Source organism: Malaclemys terrapin, chromosome 8 (genome assembly GCF_027887155.1).
Source record: "Malaclemys terrapin pileata isolate rMalTer1 chromosome 8, rMalTer1.hap1, whole genome shotgun sequence".
NCBI classification, from domain to species: domain Eukaryota; kingdom Metazoa; phylum Chordata; order Testudines; family Emydidae; genus Malaclemys; species Malaclemys terrapin.
Genome location: NC_071512.1, coordinates 106,456,133 through 106,475,798, shown reverse-complemented (window position 1 = coordinate 106,475,798; position 19,666 = coordinate 106,456,133). Strand labels below are relative to the sequence as shown.

Here is a 19,666-nt window from a genome sequence, read left to right as displayed (position 1 = left end):
GAGTGGTTCAGAGGGTGGGAGGGGGATTAGGGCTGGGGCAGAGGGTTGGGACATGGAAGGGGGTCAGGGGTGCAGGCTCCAGGTGGCGCTTACCTCAAGCAGCTCCCATAAGCAGTGGCATGTTCCCCCTTTGGCTCCTACGCGGAGGCCCTGCGCTGTCCCTGCAGCTCCCATTGGCCATGGTTCCTGGCCAATGGGAACTGCGGGGGCCACGCTTGGGGCGGGGGCAGTGTGCGGAGCCTCCTGGCTGCCCCTACATGTAGGACCTGGAGGGGGGACATGCCGCTGCTTCCAGGAGCCACACGGAGTGGGGCAAACCCCCGAGCCCGCTCCCTGGCTGGAGCTTGAGGGCCGGATTAAAACATCTGGAGGGCCGGATGCAGCCCTCGGGCCATAGTTTGCCCACCCCTGAACTAGTCCTATGGTTATTCAGTACTCTTCCAGACAAGGGTCTTTAAACAAGTTACATGTTGCTAATAGTACCAGGAGTTTGACAAATTGATGTTCGGTAGCCTTCTGATGACATTCTTTGTGTTGGTCAATAATACATAACCGAAGCATCCAGTAAAAGTTGCTGTCTTGTTCCCTTGAAACCATCTAAATACACAGGATGGAAAGAATAGAATTCTCTTCCAGAACCAAAGTGTAGAAACTGCCTCTTAAGGAACTTTCTCAAATGTCACTGAGTATTCTCTTGTAAGGACAACAGAGAAGGAAATTGAGAGATGTGTGTGTGTGTGTGATTGATTTCTGTATAAAGATTTCTGCATAAACCAGTCATCAGTGAGAAGAGAATACCATGCACAGCAGAGGGACATGGAATGTGAGGCCCTGCTGTTTTCAAGAATTTTTGAAAAGTCCTGTCTGTTTTTGTTGGGTGGGTGTTACAAAGATTGGACAGGAAGAGGCTGCAATAATCAGAATGGGAGAGGAGGGCCTGCATGAGAGTTTGGCTGTCTGGGCAGCAGGGCTGGCTCCAGGGTTTTTGCCGCCCCAAGCGGCGGGGGGGGGGGGGGGGGGGAGGGGGGCGGGCTGAAAAAAAAAAAGCCACGATCGGCGGCACTTCGGCAGCAGCTCTACCACCACCGCTTCATTCTTCGGTGGCAATTCGGCGGCAGGTCCTTCCCTCCGAGAGGGACTGAGGGACCCGCTGCCAAATTGCCCCTGAAGAGCCGGATGTGCCGCCCCTTTCCGTTGGCCGCCCCCAGCACATGCTTGCTGCGCTGGTGCCTGGAGCTGGCCCTGCTGGGCAGAAAGGAAAGAAGTGATCTCAGAAGTATTCAGAGGTGGGAAGATTTGGACACTACCTGGGTGTGCCAGGCAAGGGGGAAAAAGGGGAGTCAAAGATTACCCCTGATATGCAGGCCTAAGTGATGGGGAAGAGATGTGGTAGTGGTATCAATTGTGACAGAGAATGGGGGTAGTGGGTGAGGGTTTGGGAAATTCATTTATGGCTATGTTAAGCTTAAGTGGACTGCATGGCACCCAGGAGGATGTGTCGGAGAGAGGCTGAGATGCAGGATTGGATGGAGGGAGGTGGATCGGTAGATCTGAAAGTCATTGGTGTAAAGATGGTGGTTAAAGTCAAGTGACCTAAGCGAACACACAGACTGTAATGGGAGAAGAGGAGTGGGCCATCAACAGAACTGTGAGATTCCCTGTGGGAGAGCAGAGAAAGAACCACTCGGACACCTGGGAAGAGCCATTAGAGAGAGAGAGAGGGAAAATCAGGAGAGGACGAGGCATGAAAGGCAAGGGAGGACAGGCTTTCAAGAAGTGAACGATAAAATGCCAAAAGCAGTAAAGAGGTAAAGGAGGCTGAGGCTGGGATTCAAGCAGGGGAGGGTGGTTAGTCTGGAGAGAGCAAGAGTGGCTTTTTGAAGATGGAGATCAGAACATGCTTTTATTTTGAGAGGACCTGGTTAGAAGAAAATGAAAGGTTCAGGTGTAGGGATGAGAGTGGGGTCAGAGAGGTCAGTGGTTGGGATTAGGTTGAAGGTGCAAGTAAAAGGGTCAGTGGTGGAGAGAAGATGAAAGAATTATTGGTGTTGGAAGGGGAGGAGGATGTAAGAGTGGAGTGCGTTTCTAAGATCTTACTGATCTTACTGATTTCTCCCCCCCCCCCATAAGTCTTAGAAGTAGGAAGGGGGAGGATTTTAGGAAAGGGGGAAAAGGATAGCAAATATAAGCATCTTGGATTGAGAATGTGGGAGCAAATGAGGCAGGAGGAATACTGCTGTTTAGCAAGGAATATGGCAGAACTGAAAAAGGAGAGAACAAAATTATAGTGAAGGAAGTTGACGTGGGCACAACTTTCTTCAGAGGCATTCAGTGGCACTGGAGCAGGAATGGAAGAAGTACAGGTTTGGGATGGGTTGGAGAGGGATGAAACTACATAGAGGGGCTAGGTCAGAAGCTTATTTTCTGTTCCGCATACGCAGTTTCTTTTGCTTGCCTGTACAGTTTGACATACAAGTTCCATCTATATTTTGTGGTTCTTGTGGAACTAGGTCCAGTGGCTAATCTAAATAGCTCCTGGACTATTCAGATGTATTCACAATGTCCTTGTTGTGGCATTCCTAAAACTAAAGGCTTTGCTTTATGTTTGATATACTATAGGGAGTGAAGCCCTTTCACTAGGGAAACAATAAACAGATTGATATTTGGATCTTAAATTTTGTTTGTGTTGCTGTTCTGTTTACATAACTTCACAACTGAGGTTTCAATCAAAGGTTTAAATGCCTCTAAAATGTGATGGCTATGGTCTAATTAGAAGAACAGAATTCTAATTTTAGGAATACCATCTGAACATTTACCAGGTGGGAAATGTTTTTCACAATGTTAAACTTGAAGCATATGGGAAAATAATTTGTTAAAATTGGCATCTTTGAGCTGATTAGAGGATTTTTATTTGAAAAGTGAGCTGGTATTTGGAACACAGCATCAGAGATGAAACTAGTTTCTATTCTGTTTTAATGCTGGTTTAACATCAGAAGAGGAATGTTTACATAGTGAAGTTCAACATCTTATGTAAATATTAAACTTTAATTGAAGATTCTTTTCTGAAGACATTTGCTTTCTTGAGGGCTTTGAGCCAAGGAACTTGTTTCTGACTGGAAGCTTGTCTCTTTTGACTGTACCTTCTATGGTGCAGCAATACAAAAACGGTTGTTCTTTAAATGAATGAACTCTCCCCTCTGCTCCCTTCCCCGATTCCCAATTTACATTTCTATGGAAGATTAGTGGATGTATCTGCTTTAAAAGTGGATTGGGGGTGAGAAACTTGCTCAGAACTAACGAGTAACAGAAAATTGATTGTGAAAGCTTGGTTATTGTGCGTTGGCTTTGAAGATTTTTGTTTTTTTTAACATATGTTTTCTTTGGGTCACAGCAAAATAATGCAATCTCTTAAGTTTGATTTTATGGTCCGGAGTGCCGTTGCTACCATGGTTCATTGTTAATGTACTGCTTCACCCTGGGGTCTGGTTTCTCAGACTGAAGCTTGGTAAATAGGGGAGGCAGGAAATCCAGAAGAGATTCAGACAAGCTGTCAGGCAAGTTTCCATAGGTTCACTGCCAAGCTTTTTTTTTTTTTTAAGCAAAGCAAGTTACTTCACCCCCCTTCCTTGTTTGGATGTCCTGGCAGATGTACAAATTTACTTCAAAAGGGCACATGTTTCAATCTCCAGCAAAGTATACATTAATCAAGTAAAATTAAAAAAAAGTATAGCTGGAAAGTGAAAGTGAAATGAACAGTTTTAAGCTCCCTTTGTTCTTACATAGCCACCATCAAGATTTAATGACAAAGTGCTTCTGAAAATAAGATCAGTGGTGGTAATGTTACCTGGATTGTTAGCTGGTAGGCTCTCTGAAAAGGAAATGTTTGCTAACAGGTATAATATTTAAATAAAAGTTGATATACAATATATATATGAGGGTTACGACACCCTAACATGTTATACTCCTTTCAGTTTTAAGTTATTAAAAGAAAATACTGTTCAAAGACCTTGCAAATTATAATTTTGAATTGCAGAACACTAAATTATTTAAGTTAGGAAACAGTTGTTTTCTAAGTTCTTTGCTAATATTGGCATGCAGTAGAAAGTCCTTCATGGCTATGTGAAATGAGTTGGTGGTCTTAGCTTAATGGACAGGTGTTCATGTAATAAAAAACACCACAATGAACACGACTGCAGCTACATAAAACCTTTTTTTAATCTAACTCTGCAGATGAGCCAAAACTTGTATAGGCCCTGGATATTAAATGAGCACGTGGAACTAGAGACAGAGCCCACTATATCAGATTGAAGCTATTGTATTTGTGCAGTTCCTAGTACAATGGAGTCCCAATCCTGCTAACGGACTTTTGATGCTACCACAGTATAAAATACTAAATGATGATGATGATTGGTGGGAAGTGGGCCAGGATTGCTTCTACCCAAGCCTAAATAGTGGGTTTAGGTCTACAGAGCTGTGAATTTAGTAATGCAGACACCACTAAATTAATTTTAAGATTGCTGTATAGAATGAACAGATCTATGAGCAGTGACATAATCTTAAATGCTGTATTAGGCTGTAAAGTTCTTGCTTTTATGCAGCGTATTTGGCTTTGTTCTAGAAGGCAGTGATACAGATCACATTGTATGGCAGGGTCCTGTGACAGACTCAGGGGATCCTATTAAATAATTCATCATTCGTTCTTCTTTTTCATAAACATTTTAGTTCTTTCTTAACTAAACAGTGAAATGAAAAATTAAGCTTTCCTGTAATGTTAGGAGCCTGATTTCTGAAATATATACACAGGTCTGGTACAATGTAAAGTATCTGCATTGTGTCTTGCAGTCAGCACGCTGTGTAACATATAGGAGGTAAGTTGGGACCTCCTATCAATATCTTTCAATTTTCTGTGTATATTTTCCAACAAAATCCTGTCGCTTCCTCTCTATCTGTGAATAGGATGTTGTCCCCGATGAATGGGGGGGTCCTAAGGTATCAATTTCTGCAGGAATATTTTTTGTTTAAAAATCTGTTTGCCAAGATTGCACAGACTGCAAAGATAGGTTCCAAATGTGAAGACTCTAGACAGACAGCTCTAGTGCTGCTTCCTGGGCTCATGGCTTTCCCAAGAGTGAAACTGGCAAGATTGGTTTCACTGCTGCTCTTCAGATCCCTACAGCCAGCAGAGTAACTGTAAGATTTGTACTATTCTACTGCTGTTTTTTGGGGGGAAACTACAAGCAGCAGCAACAGCAGTAGAGGCAGGCATCAGCATCAAATCTATTCACTGGGGAGGAGGAATTAAAAATAGAGGCTGGAAGGGGAGTTAGAATAGTGGACAGAGTTTGGCAGCAGGGAAATTAGCTGAGGCTCTAACCTTGGCAGAAGGTCCTATTGCGAGAGTCAGGGATCTGGTTTGGGTAAAGAGAAAATTCCTCCCTGTCAACAGGCAGACGATAGAGTGGCGATTCAGATGTATTAGGGACGTACTAGTCAATAGCTGATATGAAAGATGGAGGCCCTGAGCAGGAACTTGAACTTCCTCTCCTTAACATGTGCTGGCATAAAGTGATCTGGGTAGTACGCTATGTTGTGCTCCCTTGGCTTCACTGATTGGAGATCCACCTTTTATTTTTCACATTGACCTCTGGCTAGTGGGGTTAGTCCTGCAGGCAAGCAAGCGTTTGGTAAAATTCGAGGTTAAATTGCTTTGTTGCAATTTAATTATGGCTTTCAGGTTTCTGTTCATTTAAAAAAATCTAGTTTATCTTTGCCTGTGTTGCTGCTTTTACTCTTCTTCCCTCCTTTTTCTTTTTACATTCCACTTTTTCAGTTCTGTTTTTACAATGTAACTCTTCCTCCATTTTTTTATATTGTGCCCTCTTCCTTCATCCTCTTTCATTCATTCATTTCTCTCCTTCCTTCTTTCACGCCTCAGCAATTTTTCTCCTGTCTTTTCATTCCCCAATCTCATCCCTCTCCTTACTCTCCAAATCCATTCTCCTTTCTGATAATTCAGATTATGCTCCTCATAATCTTAGGCAACAGTGACATGACCTCTGGTTCTCTATATTGTGTAAGGGATAGGTGAGCCCAGCATGGCATTCTGATAAAAAAAAAAAAAATTAGCACTGTACAATATCAGTAAAGAACATGCTAAATAGCATAAGAACTGGCTAACTGAAACATCTTAAAAAGTAGTTGTCAATGGGGACTCATCCAAATATGAGTGTTTCTAGTGGGGTTCTGTAGGAATCAGTACTAGGTCTGACATTATTCAACATTTTTTATCAGTGATCTGGAAGTAAATATGAAATCACTGCTGATAGAATTTCTGTATGACACAAAGATTGGGCGAGTGGTAAACAATGAGGAAGACAGCAGACCTACAGAGCAATTTGGATTGTTCGGTAAGCTGGGCCAGCCAAACAAAATACATTTTAATAGAGCTAAATGCAAGATTGTTTATCTAGGAACAAGGAATGCAGTCAATACCTAAAGAATGAGGGGGACTGTATTCTGGAAAGCAATGATTGTAAAGGATTTTGGTATCCTAGTGGACAAGCAACTCTGTGTGAGCTCCCAGTGTGATGCTGAGGCAAAAAGAGCTTATGCAACCCTTGGATTGACAAACGGGAGTAGTGATTAGGAGAGACAAGGTGACTTGACCTCTGCATGTATCCAGCACTGATGAGAGTTATACTAAAATGGTGCATATCGTTCTAGTGTCCATGGTTTAAAATGCACGTTGAAAAATTGAACAAGATGCAGAAAAGACCCACAAAAATGAATCAAGGACTGGCGAAAATGACTTACAATGAGATGTTTAAGGAGCTCAGTCTGCTTTGTTTGTCAAAAAGAAGATCGAGAGGTAACTTGATTAGTGTATAAGTATCTTCATGGGAAAACATACTGGGTACTAAAGGGCTCTCTATTTGAGGAAGCCATCTGACCGGAAACTGAAGCCAGATAAGTTCAATTAAGAATTATGCACATTTTTTTTTAATAGTGACGGTGTGGTGAATGTGGGAGATATCTACATTATTTTTGATGAATATTATGTGTGCCTGTCTGACTACAGGCACTTGCATCAAAAGAGGCTATTAAGTGGAGCAAGTAGGAAATGAAATAGTGGCCTGAGATAAGACACCTCTGGATAAAGAACTTCAAGGGACTTAGAACAGTTTTTGGGACATTACTTGGGAAAAGGTGACTTCCAGGTTCAGCACAGGTTATGTAGTTGGTATGCCAAGCCTGAGGGCCAGAGATCAAAAGGACACTTAACTGTTAAACTCTCCCTCTCTCTAGTGAGGGATGAGGATTCAGTCTGTCAGAAGGCAGATGGACAGATGTAGACCCTGCATGTCGGCTTTGGGGCAGCTACACTTGCCCAGGCTTTGAGGGAATGATGAGCTTTAGGTCAGTCCTAGGCATATGCAGTGGCCTCTTGCTGTTTTAATCATTTTTTCTGATTGCTATGTACCTTTGGATGAAGAAACATTTCATTTGTTTGAAAGAAGTTCTTTTGAGTCATTGCAATCAGCTACTAGTCAGGCTCCCAGAGGGGAGTTTTTTGGAGTTGCCAAATACAATTGGGCCTGTTGTGTTAACACTGTTGCAAGATGGGGGTTGCAACCCTGAGATCCAGTCTGAGTTCGGTGGAGTTAAAAGGGATGAACGAAGTGATGATGCCAGTTGCCTGAATGGTGCTCGCAAGAGGGACTGCAAAGGGTCTAAGGTGCATTTCGCCTTGTAATCATGACCAATGGTGATTAACTGTTAGAACAAACTGCCAAGCAAAGTGGGTGTATTCTCCGTTTCTGGATGTCTTCATATCAAGGCTGGTTATCTTTCTGGAAGATTTGCTTTAGCCAAACACTAGTTATTGGGTTCAATACAGAAGTCCAGTAGGTGAAATTTAAGGAATTGTGATGTAAAAAAGGCAGACTAGATGGTTTAATGGTCTTTTCTGGTCTTAAGATCTATTAACATATAAACTTTACCGGCAATGATTTTGGTGTTTTTTTTTCTTTCAAATCATTGAAAAAGATACAGAATAGAATTGAGCCTTGACACTACCTCTCCCTTTTCCCTTCTAAAGAGGCACACAAAATGGATGCAGTTGTGGGGGCCTATTTCACATGGAGTGTCTCATACTTGGAGTGTAAGCTCTTCTGACAGGGACCATCTTTATGTTATGTGTTAGTACAGCATCTAACAGAATAGGATTTTGTTCCCTGACTGTGACCCCAGGGTGCTACTATGATAGCAATAATCATAGAAAGCCAGTGGTTACGTTCATTGACTTCGTAGTCATACTGAGCAACAGCTGTGCAGGGGTGAGCCTTAAGCACCACAGTCCAAGAACCCCTTCAGTAGGTGAATGAATTGGCTGTGCAAATGCATTTCTGTTGTAATTCATTTCAGTTGAGGTTTTTAAGGTGATCACGACAATTGAAATTGGTTATGCTGACAAGACACCCAGAGTTGAAGATACTAGCTTATTAAACTTACTAACTCCCTTCTCCTCACTCCTAGGTGTTTTCTGTATCCCTAGAAGCGTGCCACTGATCGTACTAAGCTAGACATTAATATTTAAGAGCAAAAACAGCAATAGAAATCCCACAGTATGAACTTGCTTTGTACATTTAATGTTCTATATCTTTTGCATAAGGCAGGAATCCTTTGTCCCTCTCTGGGTTCCCACCTCCTCCTTCTCAATGGCAAAGCACTAGGTTAAACATGGATTCCAGTTCAGGTGACATGATCACATGTCACTGCTAGACTTCATTACCCACTTGCCAGCACACAGGTATACAGGAAGACTTACAAGTAAAACAGAGCCATCTACAGTCAATTGTCCTGGTTAATGGGAGCCATCAAGATTCCAAACCACCATTAATGGCCCACACTTTGCATAATTATAATAGGCCCTCAGAGTTATATTTCATATTTCTAGTTTCTGATACAAGAGTGATACATTTATACAAATAGGATGACCACACTCAGTAGATTATAAGCTTTGTAATGATCCCTTACAAGAGACCTTTTGCATGAAGCATATTTTAGTTACATTATGTTCACACTCATCAGGATACTTTAATAAAATCATATAGAGTGCAATGTCACACCCTTACAATTAGAAAGTTTTCCTAATATCTAACCTATATCTCCCTTGCTGCAATTTAAGCCCATTACTTCTTGTCCTGTGCTCAGTGAAAAGTTTGTCACTTGCCCTTTTGTAACAACCTTTCACATACTTGAAGATTGTTATCATGTCTTCAATCTTCTCTTTTCTAGACTAAACAAACCCAATCTTTCTTCGCAGGTCATGTTTTTAGACCGTTAATCATTTTTGTTGCTGTCTTCTGGACTTTCTCCAATTTGTCCACATCTTTCCTGAATTGCGGTGCCCAGATGAGGCCTTATTAGTGCTGAGTAGAGTGGAAGAATTACTTCTCATATTTCACTGACAGCACTCCAGCTAATGAAGTTGGGGACTGCAGGTAGACTGAGCTATTAGTGAAGGCTAAGAGGAGGGAGCAGCATTTTATTCCAGGCTGGGGGAGACCTGGTCTATATTTAAAAATAAGACTGACCTAGGCTAGCTACATTGCTCAGGGCTGTGTCCTCCTTAGAAGAGAGTCACCAACCACTACTATCCTATGTTTCCAGGATACAGGGGCAGGTGGAGGAGACAGGAGCAGTGTTGGCACTGGTGATGGGGCCCTTTGTAACCATAGTGATTATATTATGACTGCCTCTTATAAACTCCCCCTCAAATACCCCTGTTTGTGGTCCCCTGGTTGCTAGCTCCCCTTGGTCGCTTAGCCTCTAGTTTTTAAGGCCTTCTCTCGTAAGTAAGCCCTACCTCTAGTTAATCACACAAGGAGAGGATGATCATAAGGCTGCCTGAGGCTGATCAAAGATGATCAAGGATGATCCAGGAAACAAAGTTTCAAACAGTCCCCAAACACACAATCCCAACTGACCCTGTAATTTTAAATAACCAGAGAGAGAGAGAAAAACACAAACAGCCAAACAAACTAACTCACCTTTAGCAGGGGGCTCTCCATCTCCCCCTCTCAAACTCTCCATGATGTGACTTGATGGAGTTTGTAGGGTTTTTTTTTAGTTTTCTATTTTAAAAACATACGAAATTTCTCTCCCCTTTGTCTCCCCGAATAAAAAGAACATTATAAAAGTTTTAGAATGAAACACTTAAGTTAGGAAGGCAGTTGAAAGATACCCTGGAGATTTGGATTCAATCTCTGCCTCTGCCATAACGTGTTTATATGATGCTAGGGAAATCACAGGTAACCTTAATTCTGGCATTTAACAACTTTTGAGTGCTTGACTTTGCAGCCTTAATAAAGTTATTTTAACACATTTTTTGTATATAATTATTAATGATTTGGAAATTTTGAAGATGGCTTACTTAGGTTAGTCAAGAAGAGAAAAGTCTGAGGAACTGCAGGGAGAGACCTAACAAATCTAGGTGATTGGGCAGCACAGTGGCAGACAAAGTTCACCATTGACAAGTGTTATGTGGTGCACATTAGAAGAAATAATTTGAAGTAAGGCTATGTCTACACTAGGAGCTAGGGGTGTGATTCCCTTACTAGTGTATACATACTTGCGGTAGCTCAATGAGAGCTAGTGCAAGTATAAATAGTAGTGTAGCGATGCTGCTGCGGCATGGCTGGGTTGTGCTGAGTATGTACCCAGTGTTTCAGGCAGGTTTGTACTTGTCATGGCTCAGGTGTACCTCTGCTGCTGCTACCTGTGGTGCTGTGGCAACACTGCTCTTTATACTCTTTCCAGCTCAAAGAGAGCTTAGCGCAAGTATGTGTACATGAACAGGGTGTCCTAACCTACCTCAAGTTGTAGACATAGCCTAATCCATGTTGCAGAGTTCTAAATTAACTGTCTAGTTATGATAAAGCTCTGGGTATTAGTGTGCACAGCTCAGTGAAAACCTCTGTTAAGTGATTGGTCACTTAAGTCAACACAAAAATATATTAGGATGAATAAAGAGTGATACAAAGTGATGTTGCAAGAATTAGAATGCTACTACACAAATCAGTGGTCTGATCTTACCCAGAATATGGTGTTCAGTTTTGGCCACCCAGTCTCATTAAAGTTATATCAGAAAGAGAAGGTGTCTGGACATGATCAATGAAACCGATTAGAGGCGGGGAAAGACTTCAGTATGAAGATAGATTGAAAATATTGGACCTGTTTAAGTTTTTGAGAGGAGGCAACTAAATGGGGGCATGATATAGAAATATGCAAAAATGAACGAGATGAAGAAGGTAGATCAGACACTCCTATTTACCTTTGTCATAATGCAAGAACCAGGGGACAGTCAATGAAATCGAAGATCAACACACACAAAACTGATAAAGTAATACTTTTTTTTCACAACACATAATTGATCTGTAGAACTTATTGCCACAGAATATCATTGAGGTCAAGATCGTACTAGCATTCAAAAAGGATTAGATGTTTATATAGCTCATGAGAACATCCATAGATACAACAGGTACTATACAAATAAAAACAAAATGGAATTGTAAACCCTTATGCTCAGAGGCATAAATTAACCACCAGCTGACTAGATTAGAAAGAAACTTCCCATACAAACTATATATTGCATAAATGTCCATATGAGGTTTCTTGTACCTTTCCACAAAGTACTGGTCGTTATCAGACAGGATAGTGGACTAGCTTGACCACTGGTCTGATCTAGGGTGTCTGTTCCTATGTTCCTGACATTTGGAATAAGCTGTAGATAATTGTAAAGTTCTCAGGAAATACTACAATATTTTAAGATAATGAGATTCTGCTTTTCAGTAGAAATTGAATTTGCTTGACACTAATTTTTTAATAGGTGAGGCCACAAAGATTTTGAAATATTTTTCCAACAAACTTTTGTGTGTTGATGAACGCAAGTGCATTTTATCGTATCTGAAATCCATCATAAATAAGTGTTATTACGTGTAGAATTTAGGATGAAACGTGACTTTTATTTTAACTCTAGGGCTCTGTCTATGTTCATATTTTACTGTTCCTTCTAGTGTCTACTCAATTTAAAATTGAGAAATCTCCCTATCCTTTTCTGTACTTTAACATTATTCATATATATATATCTGAAGAAGAGGATACTGTTCCTTTAAAATCAGATGGCCGAGTTGTTTTTACTAGTGCACTGCTTTTACATTGTACAGTATACTCTATGCAAATGAGCTGCCTGCTCAGCCTGTGTGTGGTTCGTTGCCCTGTCGGGTAGCTCACAAAGACTCTGCAGACCTAATTCAGAATTCAGTTGTTTAAAACGGCAGATGGAAGGAGGTGTCGGTGAGATGAGGGTTTATTAGCTCCTCACAATAAAGACCACACTGTCTCTGCAAAGGATCAGAAGAACCCTGGTGAATGAAACTGAGTTGTATCTGCTCTCAGTTCACTTTACAATTATGTGGTTAGCTCATGCAACTCAGTCACTTAGCATGAAGATTAGCTAACGATTTCCATGTAAATATCCATTCTTTTAAGCACCATCAACCTGGGTGCTTTTATTAAGACTTTTCTGGGTTGCAGCTGTCATAATTGTGGGAACAGGAGCTTTTCATCTAGCTGTGAGAGGCAGTTTACAATCACTATTGCTGCATTTGCACACTTCAGGAGGTGTAGCAATGTGATTAAAAGCTACTCATACACACAGCTGTTTATGAAATCTGAAATTTTCTTTTAAATAACTAGTGGAATCCTTCAGAGAGGGGGAAGTTGCTGGTTTTTGTTTGCAATATTTATATTAGAAAGTTATAACTAGGTTCTTCACTGTGCTTTGATCAGGACGCAGAATCTGTTGCCTTCATCTCCTGCTAAAAATTCATGGACTGTTTTTAATTGCTTCTATCTAATATTTTCTATATATTTGGTTAGTTAATTTTTAAAAAAGGCAAACATATAGGACAAGGGTTCTTTAAGAGGTTCATTTATTTTGATATATTCAACCCAGTATCTTTTAGATTTTGACTTTTTATTGAAGTGATGTTTACAGTAAGTAAGCTCATTTTCACTGTTTATTCTTGAATACACTCTAATGCCTTGCTTTTAAAATGTGATTTTAATATTGTACATGGAAGGATAGAAGCATTTTTGGCCTCGCTGAATTTATATGCTTGAAAGTGACTGTGGAAAAAAGAGTACAAAACAGACTGAAAAAGCCTCAGTTGAACTGTGCCTTCTTTCTAACCTGCCACTTATACATGGATGACGAAAAGGGAAGGGCTTCTTATGACAGCTCTGTCAATGATGAATAGATGAATGAATGAATTTTTACATGTTCAGAACTCACAACACGTGTTCCAGGCCCTTCAGTGCATAAAAGAGTAGTGAGATCTCAGCATTGAACTAAGACACTAAAGAAAGAAAGCATCGTGCCTGCCGCATTTGAGGAGAAAGAGACCAGCATACTTCATAGATAGCAGAAACAAAAGAATGTGCTACAGTGTCTGAAGACTCTGACATTTGCTTTGTCTGTCCAAAGGAATAAAGGAATTTTGCGTGTTTGGCAAAATAAATTCCCTAGTCTTTATTATCAATTTGTGAAGAATAGTGAATTTTAGTGAAGTAGGACAGTGTGCTTTTGAAAAGGAAATGTGACCTGGATTTGGTGAGCTTATTGTAAACACTACATGAAGGCAAGCTGTTGTAGTTTACTCAGCCTTTTTAACAGATCAAGTAAATTGAAGTTGAGCCAAGACCTGGGGAAAAAAATCTGAATTAATTTCTTTCTTTTTTGGGCATTTTGTTAGGACGTGGATTATTACTTATTTTTACCTGTACACAAATGTGTGTGTGGCAAAAACACATTCAAACTTGAAACAGATTTTTCTAATCTTTGCAGCTTTTTAAATGTGATTTGACAGTGCCAGAAAGGAGGCAGACAGAAGTATGAACAACTGATCAGAGACACTGGCTGCAGTTCTTCATGACAGAGGCAAATTAAAGACCATGACTTATTTTTAGAGATTGGGAGAAAAACATTGAAAATAATGGGCTTCTTTGCCAGTTTGTGACAGAGTATCACTAGCCAGAAGCAAGTGAGAGTCAGAAGTAATTTGTAGCCCTGGGAATTTCTGAGTGTTCAAAATATGGATGATTCAAGTATTCTGCGAAGGAGGGGGTTACAGGTAAGCAACATAAATCTCATTAATTTTCTCTTGCTGTCTTCTCTAAAAATGACAACAATCTAGTGAAACAGTTCTATCTGTTTGAGTGGAAATATAAAATTGAAGCTAGAATTACAACAGTTTTCATCAGTTATGTACACTGATTACAAATGGGACTTGGTGATAGAATAGGATTTCTAGTTTATATTAATTATAGTATTTAAATAAAAGCAATTAGTTTTATTAATACCGTTGATTCAAATGTGTTTTGCATGCAACAAAAGCCAATGTCTAAATTATTTATTTCGTAATGTACACTGGCAGATATTAGTAAATATTTGTAAAAGCTGTAATGTGACTTTTCTTGGCTTGCTTTAAATCAATCATTTCAATTTTCTCTTATTTAGAGATTAAAATTCTCATTTTAATGTGATTTTTAAAAAAGGGGTGCTTATTTATTACTTTAAATGTTGAATAATCTACTTGCAGAGTACAAATCTACAGTGTAAATCATGTTTTTGGGGAAAGATTAGAGGAGCGATGGCTGTGATACTTTCAATCACTGCCATTTGCACATTAGCGAGCGATCCTGTTTTTTCTACCTAACATTATGAAATACGTTGCACTTACATATTTAACAGTCTGATCAAGTATAATTTAGAGAAACTTCTACAGCATTACAGCAGACACTATAATGTAGTTTAGTAGATTTGTCCACGTTAATAAAAGATGAACTGGTTTTCACAAACTAAACCAATTGGAAATCACTGAGCCCCAGGCACGTTGTGTAATGTGGATATGAAAGGGTTTCTTTTCTGCCTGTATATTATCGCTCTTTTTTTGTATTGCAATTCTTAGAAATGTTACACTGTGATACACCTTTTGAGTTAGGAACAAATATTTATTTAGGGAAGCTATTGTTGGTGACTTGTTAAACAAAATAGAGGGAAAATAGTGGGCATAACTTTTTAGCTGTATAGTAAATTATTTTAAATAACAAAGTTTACATATATAGATGTCTAGCTATCTCACTGACTTTGTTTCAAATAAATTAATGTATTTTTATTACATTAGTCATCTTTCACTGTGTGTTGTCTTTTTAGTAAATGTATGTTTTATTTTCTTTGTATGCCAACATTTTCCAAGATTTCTAAAATTCTTGGCTGGTTTGAGATGAAGTATTCTAGTTCTAGTGTGTGGGGATTCTTTGAAATTACTGTATTGGTTTGTATATGCCTTCTCCAAATGATGATGTATTTCATTTATGGCAGACCATAGTTTAACAAAATATAGCCCTAAGATTAAGAGAGCTTGGTTTATAATAAATTTGTAACTCATTTTCAATAACTTACAATCAGTTGAAACCTGGTAGTCAACAAGAATGCATGTGAACTTGCAATTGCAAACCTGTTCCTGACAGCAAATTCATCAACAATATTTGATTCTTGTATTCTGATTGTTTAGAGCTTTCTCAAACCAGTTATTTTCTGTAATATGTCTGTTGAGTTACTTTTAAAAGGCTGCTCAGAATAACAGATCATGTTTTTTTCATTAGTTGGTATTGTACTATTATTTTAACATATCTGAGAATACTAATGTATCAGTAAATACATTTTACATACAAAGCATTGAGGAATAGAAATACTTTTCTCTTTGCTTTTGTAAAATTATTATTTTATTCTTAAATATTCTGTATTCTGTGTTGTCCTATAAATTCAATAGAAATAACTCTTACATAATGAAAATATTTGTCCAAACTCAAATGAGTCAGCTAATTTAATAGTTTTCCTTCTTATAAGGAAGGGTTTGACCCAGAAACATCAATGGTAGAGCTGGTCTGCAATGGAAATATGAAAATTGAGCTGAGGAAAAAGATATCTGCTAAATACTTCCACTAACCAGGTTAAGGGACATTCAGCAAATTAATATGTAGGTCTATAGTAACTTTTAAAAATTCTTTATAGCTCCTGCCAAGTTTGTTAGCTGGATTTGTGTTCAGTATCAATGCCTCAGAATTCATCAGACAGTGTTTAGCGTATCATGTGACTTTCACTTTCCATTTATAAATTATTATTTTTATTTTCCATTTATAATTTTAAAAATTTACTACATCAAATAATAAAGGTACTTTTGAAAATGGCATCCTATTTTTACAGGTTCTCTCATCCCCATCTTATAAGACCAGATCCCTTATGGATCAACTCAGAATGCCCGTGGAATTATTCAGTATCTGTAGACTGTCCCTGAATGATGCACTTTGGGACGTCAGCAATGAACCTGGAATTGACCTGTAGACCTTACACGATCTGTAAAGCATTTACATACATGCGCGCACACAGAGTCTGTGTCAAATATCAACCACGGCCTGTTTTTTCTAGCCACTCAGTACGTAATTCTGTGGTTGGCTCTTTTCTTCGATTTCTTTTGCAGGTCTCCATTAAGGCTCACATTTCATTGTTAGCTTACCCTGTTCTGTCTACTATTGGTATATTGCAGCATGTATGATATTTACCATCGTCCATGAAAAGTCCAGTAATACTTAGGAGCAGTATGGTTAGTATTTTTTGGTTTTGTTCCAGGAGGTGATACATTCAAGTTGTACAGGAGGGATTAGGCTGTATACCAACTGTTGACACTGCAATATAATATTAGAGGACTATTTCTTTGTTTAAAGGTAACATACTTTGGATGAAACATTAAATCAAGATCACACCCTAATAATGAGTTACCTAGGAAGCTTGTGGAATCTGTGTCAGTAGACATTCTAAAGAACAGGTTAGACAAACATCTGTCAGGGATGGTCTAGGTATACTTAATCCTGCCTCAGTGTGTGTGTGTGCGGGGTGTGTGTGTGTGTGGGATGAACTAGAAGAACTCTTGGCCTTATGCTAACTAGAAGAACTCTTGGCCAAAACTCTTCCTTTTGGCCCTACGTCTTTATGGGAATCTGACAGGTATTGAAAGAGGCAAGAAGCTGAGATCCTCTTGGAGTCACTGAAACTTCGGTGTTAGTAATGTTTCTAAAGATGTTTTTCTTTTTCTTGTTGCCTGTGTTTGAAATGTAAGAGTGAGTTTAGTGTCTCCTTAAAGTCGAGGGAGATGAGAAATATTAAAGATGTCTAATAGAAATGTGTTTAAACTAAATAAGTTAGTGTGCACTGAAACTGTACCAGTAACTATGAAGATGGGGCAAAATATCCTCTTAGTAATAGAATCATATCAGTAAGTGAAAAAACACATCAGATTGTATAATAGAAGGTGGAAGGACAAATAGGTGAAGGTCCCTCTTGTGAACTTCGATCATTTATGCTTCTTGCCATACTGATGTATGTGCTGATTAGATTTCAGACTGAGATTATTGGCACATAAGAATATTATTTGAACGGTGGTCACAAACTTTAACATTTGGCTTGTTCATTTTTATCTTGCCCCACTAACCTGTTCAGCTCACAGTAGGCACACCTGGTCTTTTGTCTCGATGGCATTTTGTGGTGTTTAACTATACACCTGACTTCCACGACCCAGTTGATTTTTAAATTCCAGTACAGTTTTTCTGCCCTGTCTACTGCAATGAAAGTGCTCTTACCCAAGTTTCTGAATTTTTCCAGCTACCCCACCCTCATGTTTCTTAACTTCTTGGCTACTTTTGACATTTTGATCATAAGCTCCTTCTAGAAATCTTGTCCTAACTTGATTTTCATGAGACTTGCCTTCTAGTTATTCATACCTCTCCGATTGATTGATCATTCATGCATCTTGTTCAGTGGATTGTTCTTCTTTCTTCTGTAACAGCCGTGTTAGTCTGTATCCGCAAAAAGAAGAACAGGAGTACTTGTGGCACCTTAGAGACTAACAAATTTATTAGAGCATAAGCTTTCGTGGACTACAGCCCACTTCTTCGGATGCATATAGAATGGAACATATAATGAGGAGATATATATACACACATACAGAGAGAGCATAAACAGGTGGGAGTTGTCTTACCAACTCTGAGAGGCCAATTAATTAAGAAAAAAAAAAAAAAACTTTTGAAGTGATAATCAAGCTAGCCGAGTACAGACAGTGTGATAAGAAGTGTGAGAGTACTTACAAGGGGAGATAGTCAACGTTTGTAATGGCTCAGCCATTCCCAGTCCTTATTCAAACCGGAGTTGATTGTGTCTAGTTTGCATATCAATTCTAGCTCTGTAGTCTGTCTTTGGAGTCTGTTTTTGAAGTTTTTCTGTTGTAATATAGCCACCCGCAGGTCTGTCACTGAATGACCAGACAGGTTAAAGTGTTCTCCCACTGGTTTTTGAGTATTTTGATTCCTGATGTCAGATTTGTGTCCATTAATTCTTTTGCGTAGAGACTGTCCGGTTTGGCCAATGTACATGGCAGAGGGGCATTGCTGGCACATGATGGCATAGATCACATTGGTAGATGTGCAGGTGAACGAGCCCCTGATGGTATGGCTGATGTGATTAGGTCCTATGATGATGTCACTTGAATAGATATGTGGACAGAGTTGGCATTGGGGTTTGTTACAAGGATAGGTTCCTGGGTTAGTGGTTTTGTTCAGTGATGTGTGGTTGCTGGTGAGTATTTGCTTTAGGTTGGGGGGTTGTCTGTAAGCGAGGACAGGTCTGTCTCCCAAGATCTGTGAGAGAGATGATCCTTTACTCTCACAGATCTTGGGAGACAGACCTGTCCTCGCTTACAGACAACCCCCCAACCTAAAGCAAATACTCACCAGCAACCACACATCACTGAACAAAACCACTAACCCAGGAACCTATCCTTGTAACAAACCCCGATGCCAACTCTGTCCACATATCTATTCAAGTGACATCATCATAGGACCTAATCACATCAGCCATACCATCAGGGGCTCGTTCACCTGCACATCTACCAATGTGATCTATGCCATCATGTGCCAGCAATGCCCCTCTGCCATGTACATTGGCCAAACCGGACAGTCTCTACGCAAAAGAATTAATGGACACAAATCTGACATCAGGAATCAAAATACTGAAAAACCAGTGGGAGAACACTTTAACCTGTCTGGTCATTCAGTGACAGACCTGCGGGTGGCTATATTACAACAGAAAAACTTCAAAAACAGACTCCAAAGAGAGACTACAGAGCTAGAATTGATATGCAAACTAGACACAGTCAACTCCGGTTTGAATAAGGACTGGGAATGGCTGAGCCATTACAAACGTTGACTATCTCCCCTTGTAAGTACTCTCACACTTCTTATCACACTGTCTGTACTCGGCTAGCTTGATTATCACTTCAAAAGTTTTTTTTTTTTTTTTTTCCTTAATTAATTGGCCTCTCAGAGTTGGTAAGACAACTCCCACCTGTTTATGCTCTCTCTGTATGTGTGTATATATATCTCCTCATTATATGTTCCATTCTATATGCATCCGAAGAAGTGGGCTGTAGTCCACGAAAGCTTATGCTCTAATAAATTTGTTAGTCTCTAAGGTGCCACAAGTACTCCTGTT

General features: G+C 39.6%; 1 protein-coding gene across 4 annotated transcripts in view; it reads left to right on the top strand.

Moving 5' to 3' along the window:
• Positions 1-19,666, top strand: part of MAST2 (microtubule associated serine/threonine kinase 2) — a 344,273-nt gene that overhangs the window by 97,877 nt on the left and 226,730 nt on the right. Inside the window, exon 1 of one of the 4 annotated variants that reach the window (XM_054036562.1) lies at positions 13,423-14,195. The exons of the other annotated variants lie outside the window; for them this stretch is intronic. Within the exon in view, the coding sequence (XP_053892537.1) occupies positions 14,157-14,195 (39 nt within the window). The 5' untranslated portion in view covers positions 13,423-14,156. Of the gene's footprint in view, positions 1-13,422; positions 14,196-19,666 lie in introns of those variants that run through there. 4 annotated transcript variants of the gene reach the window in all.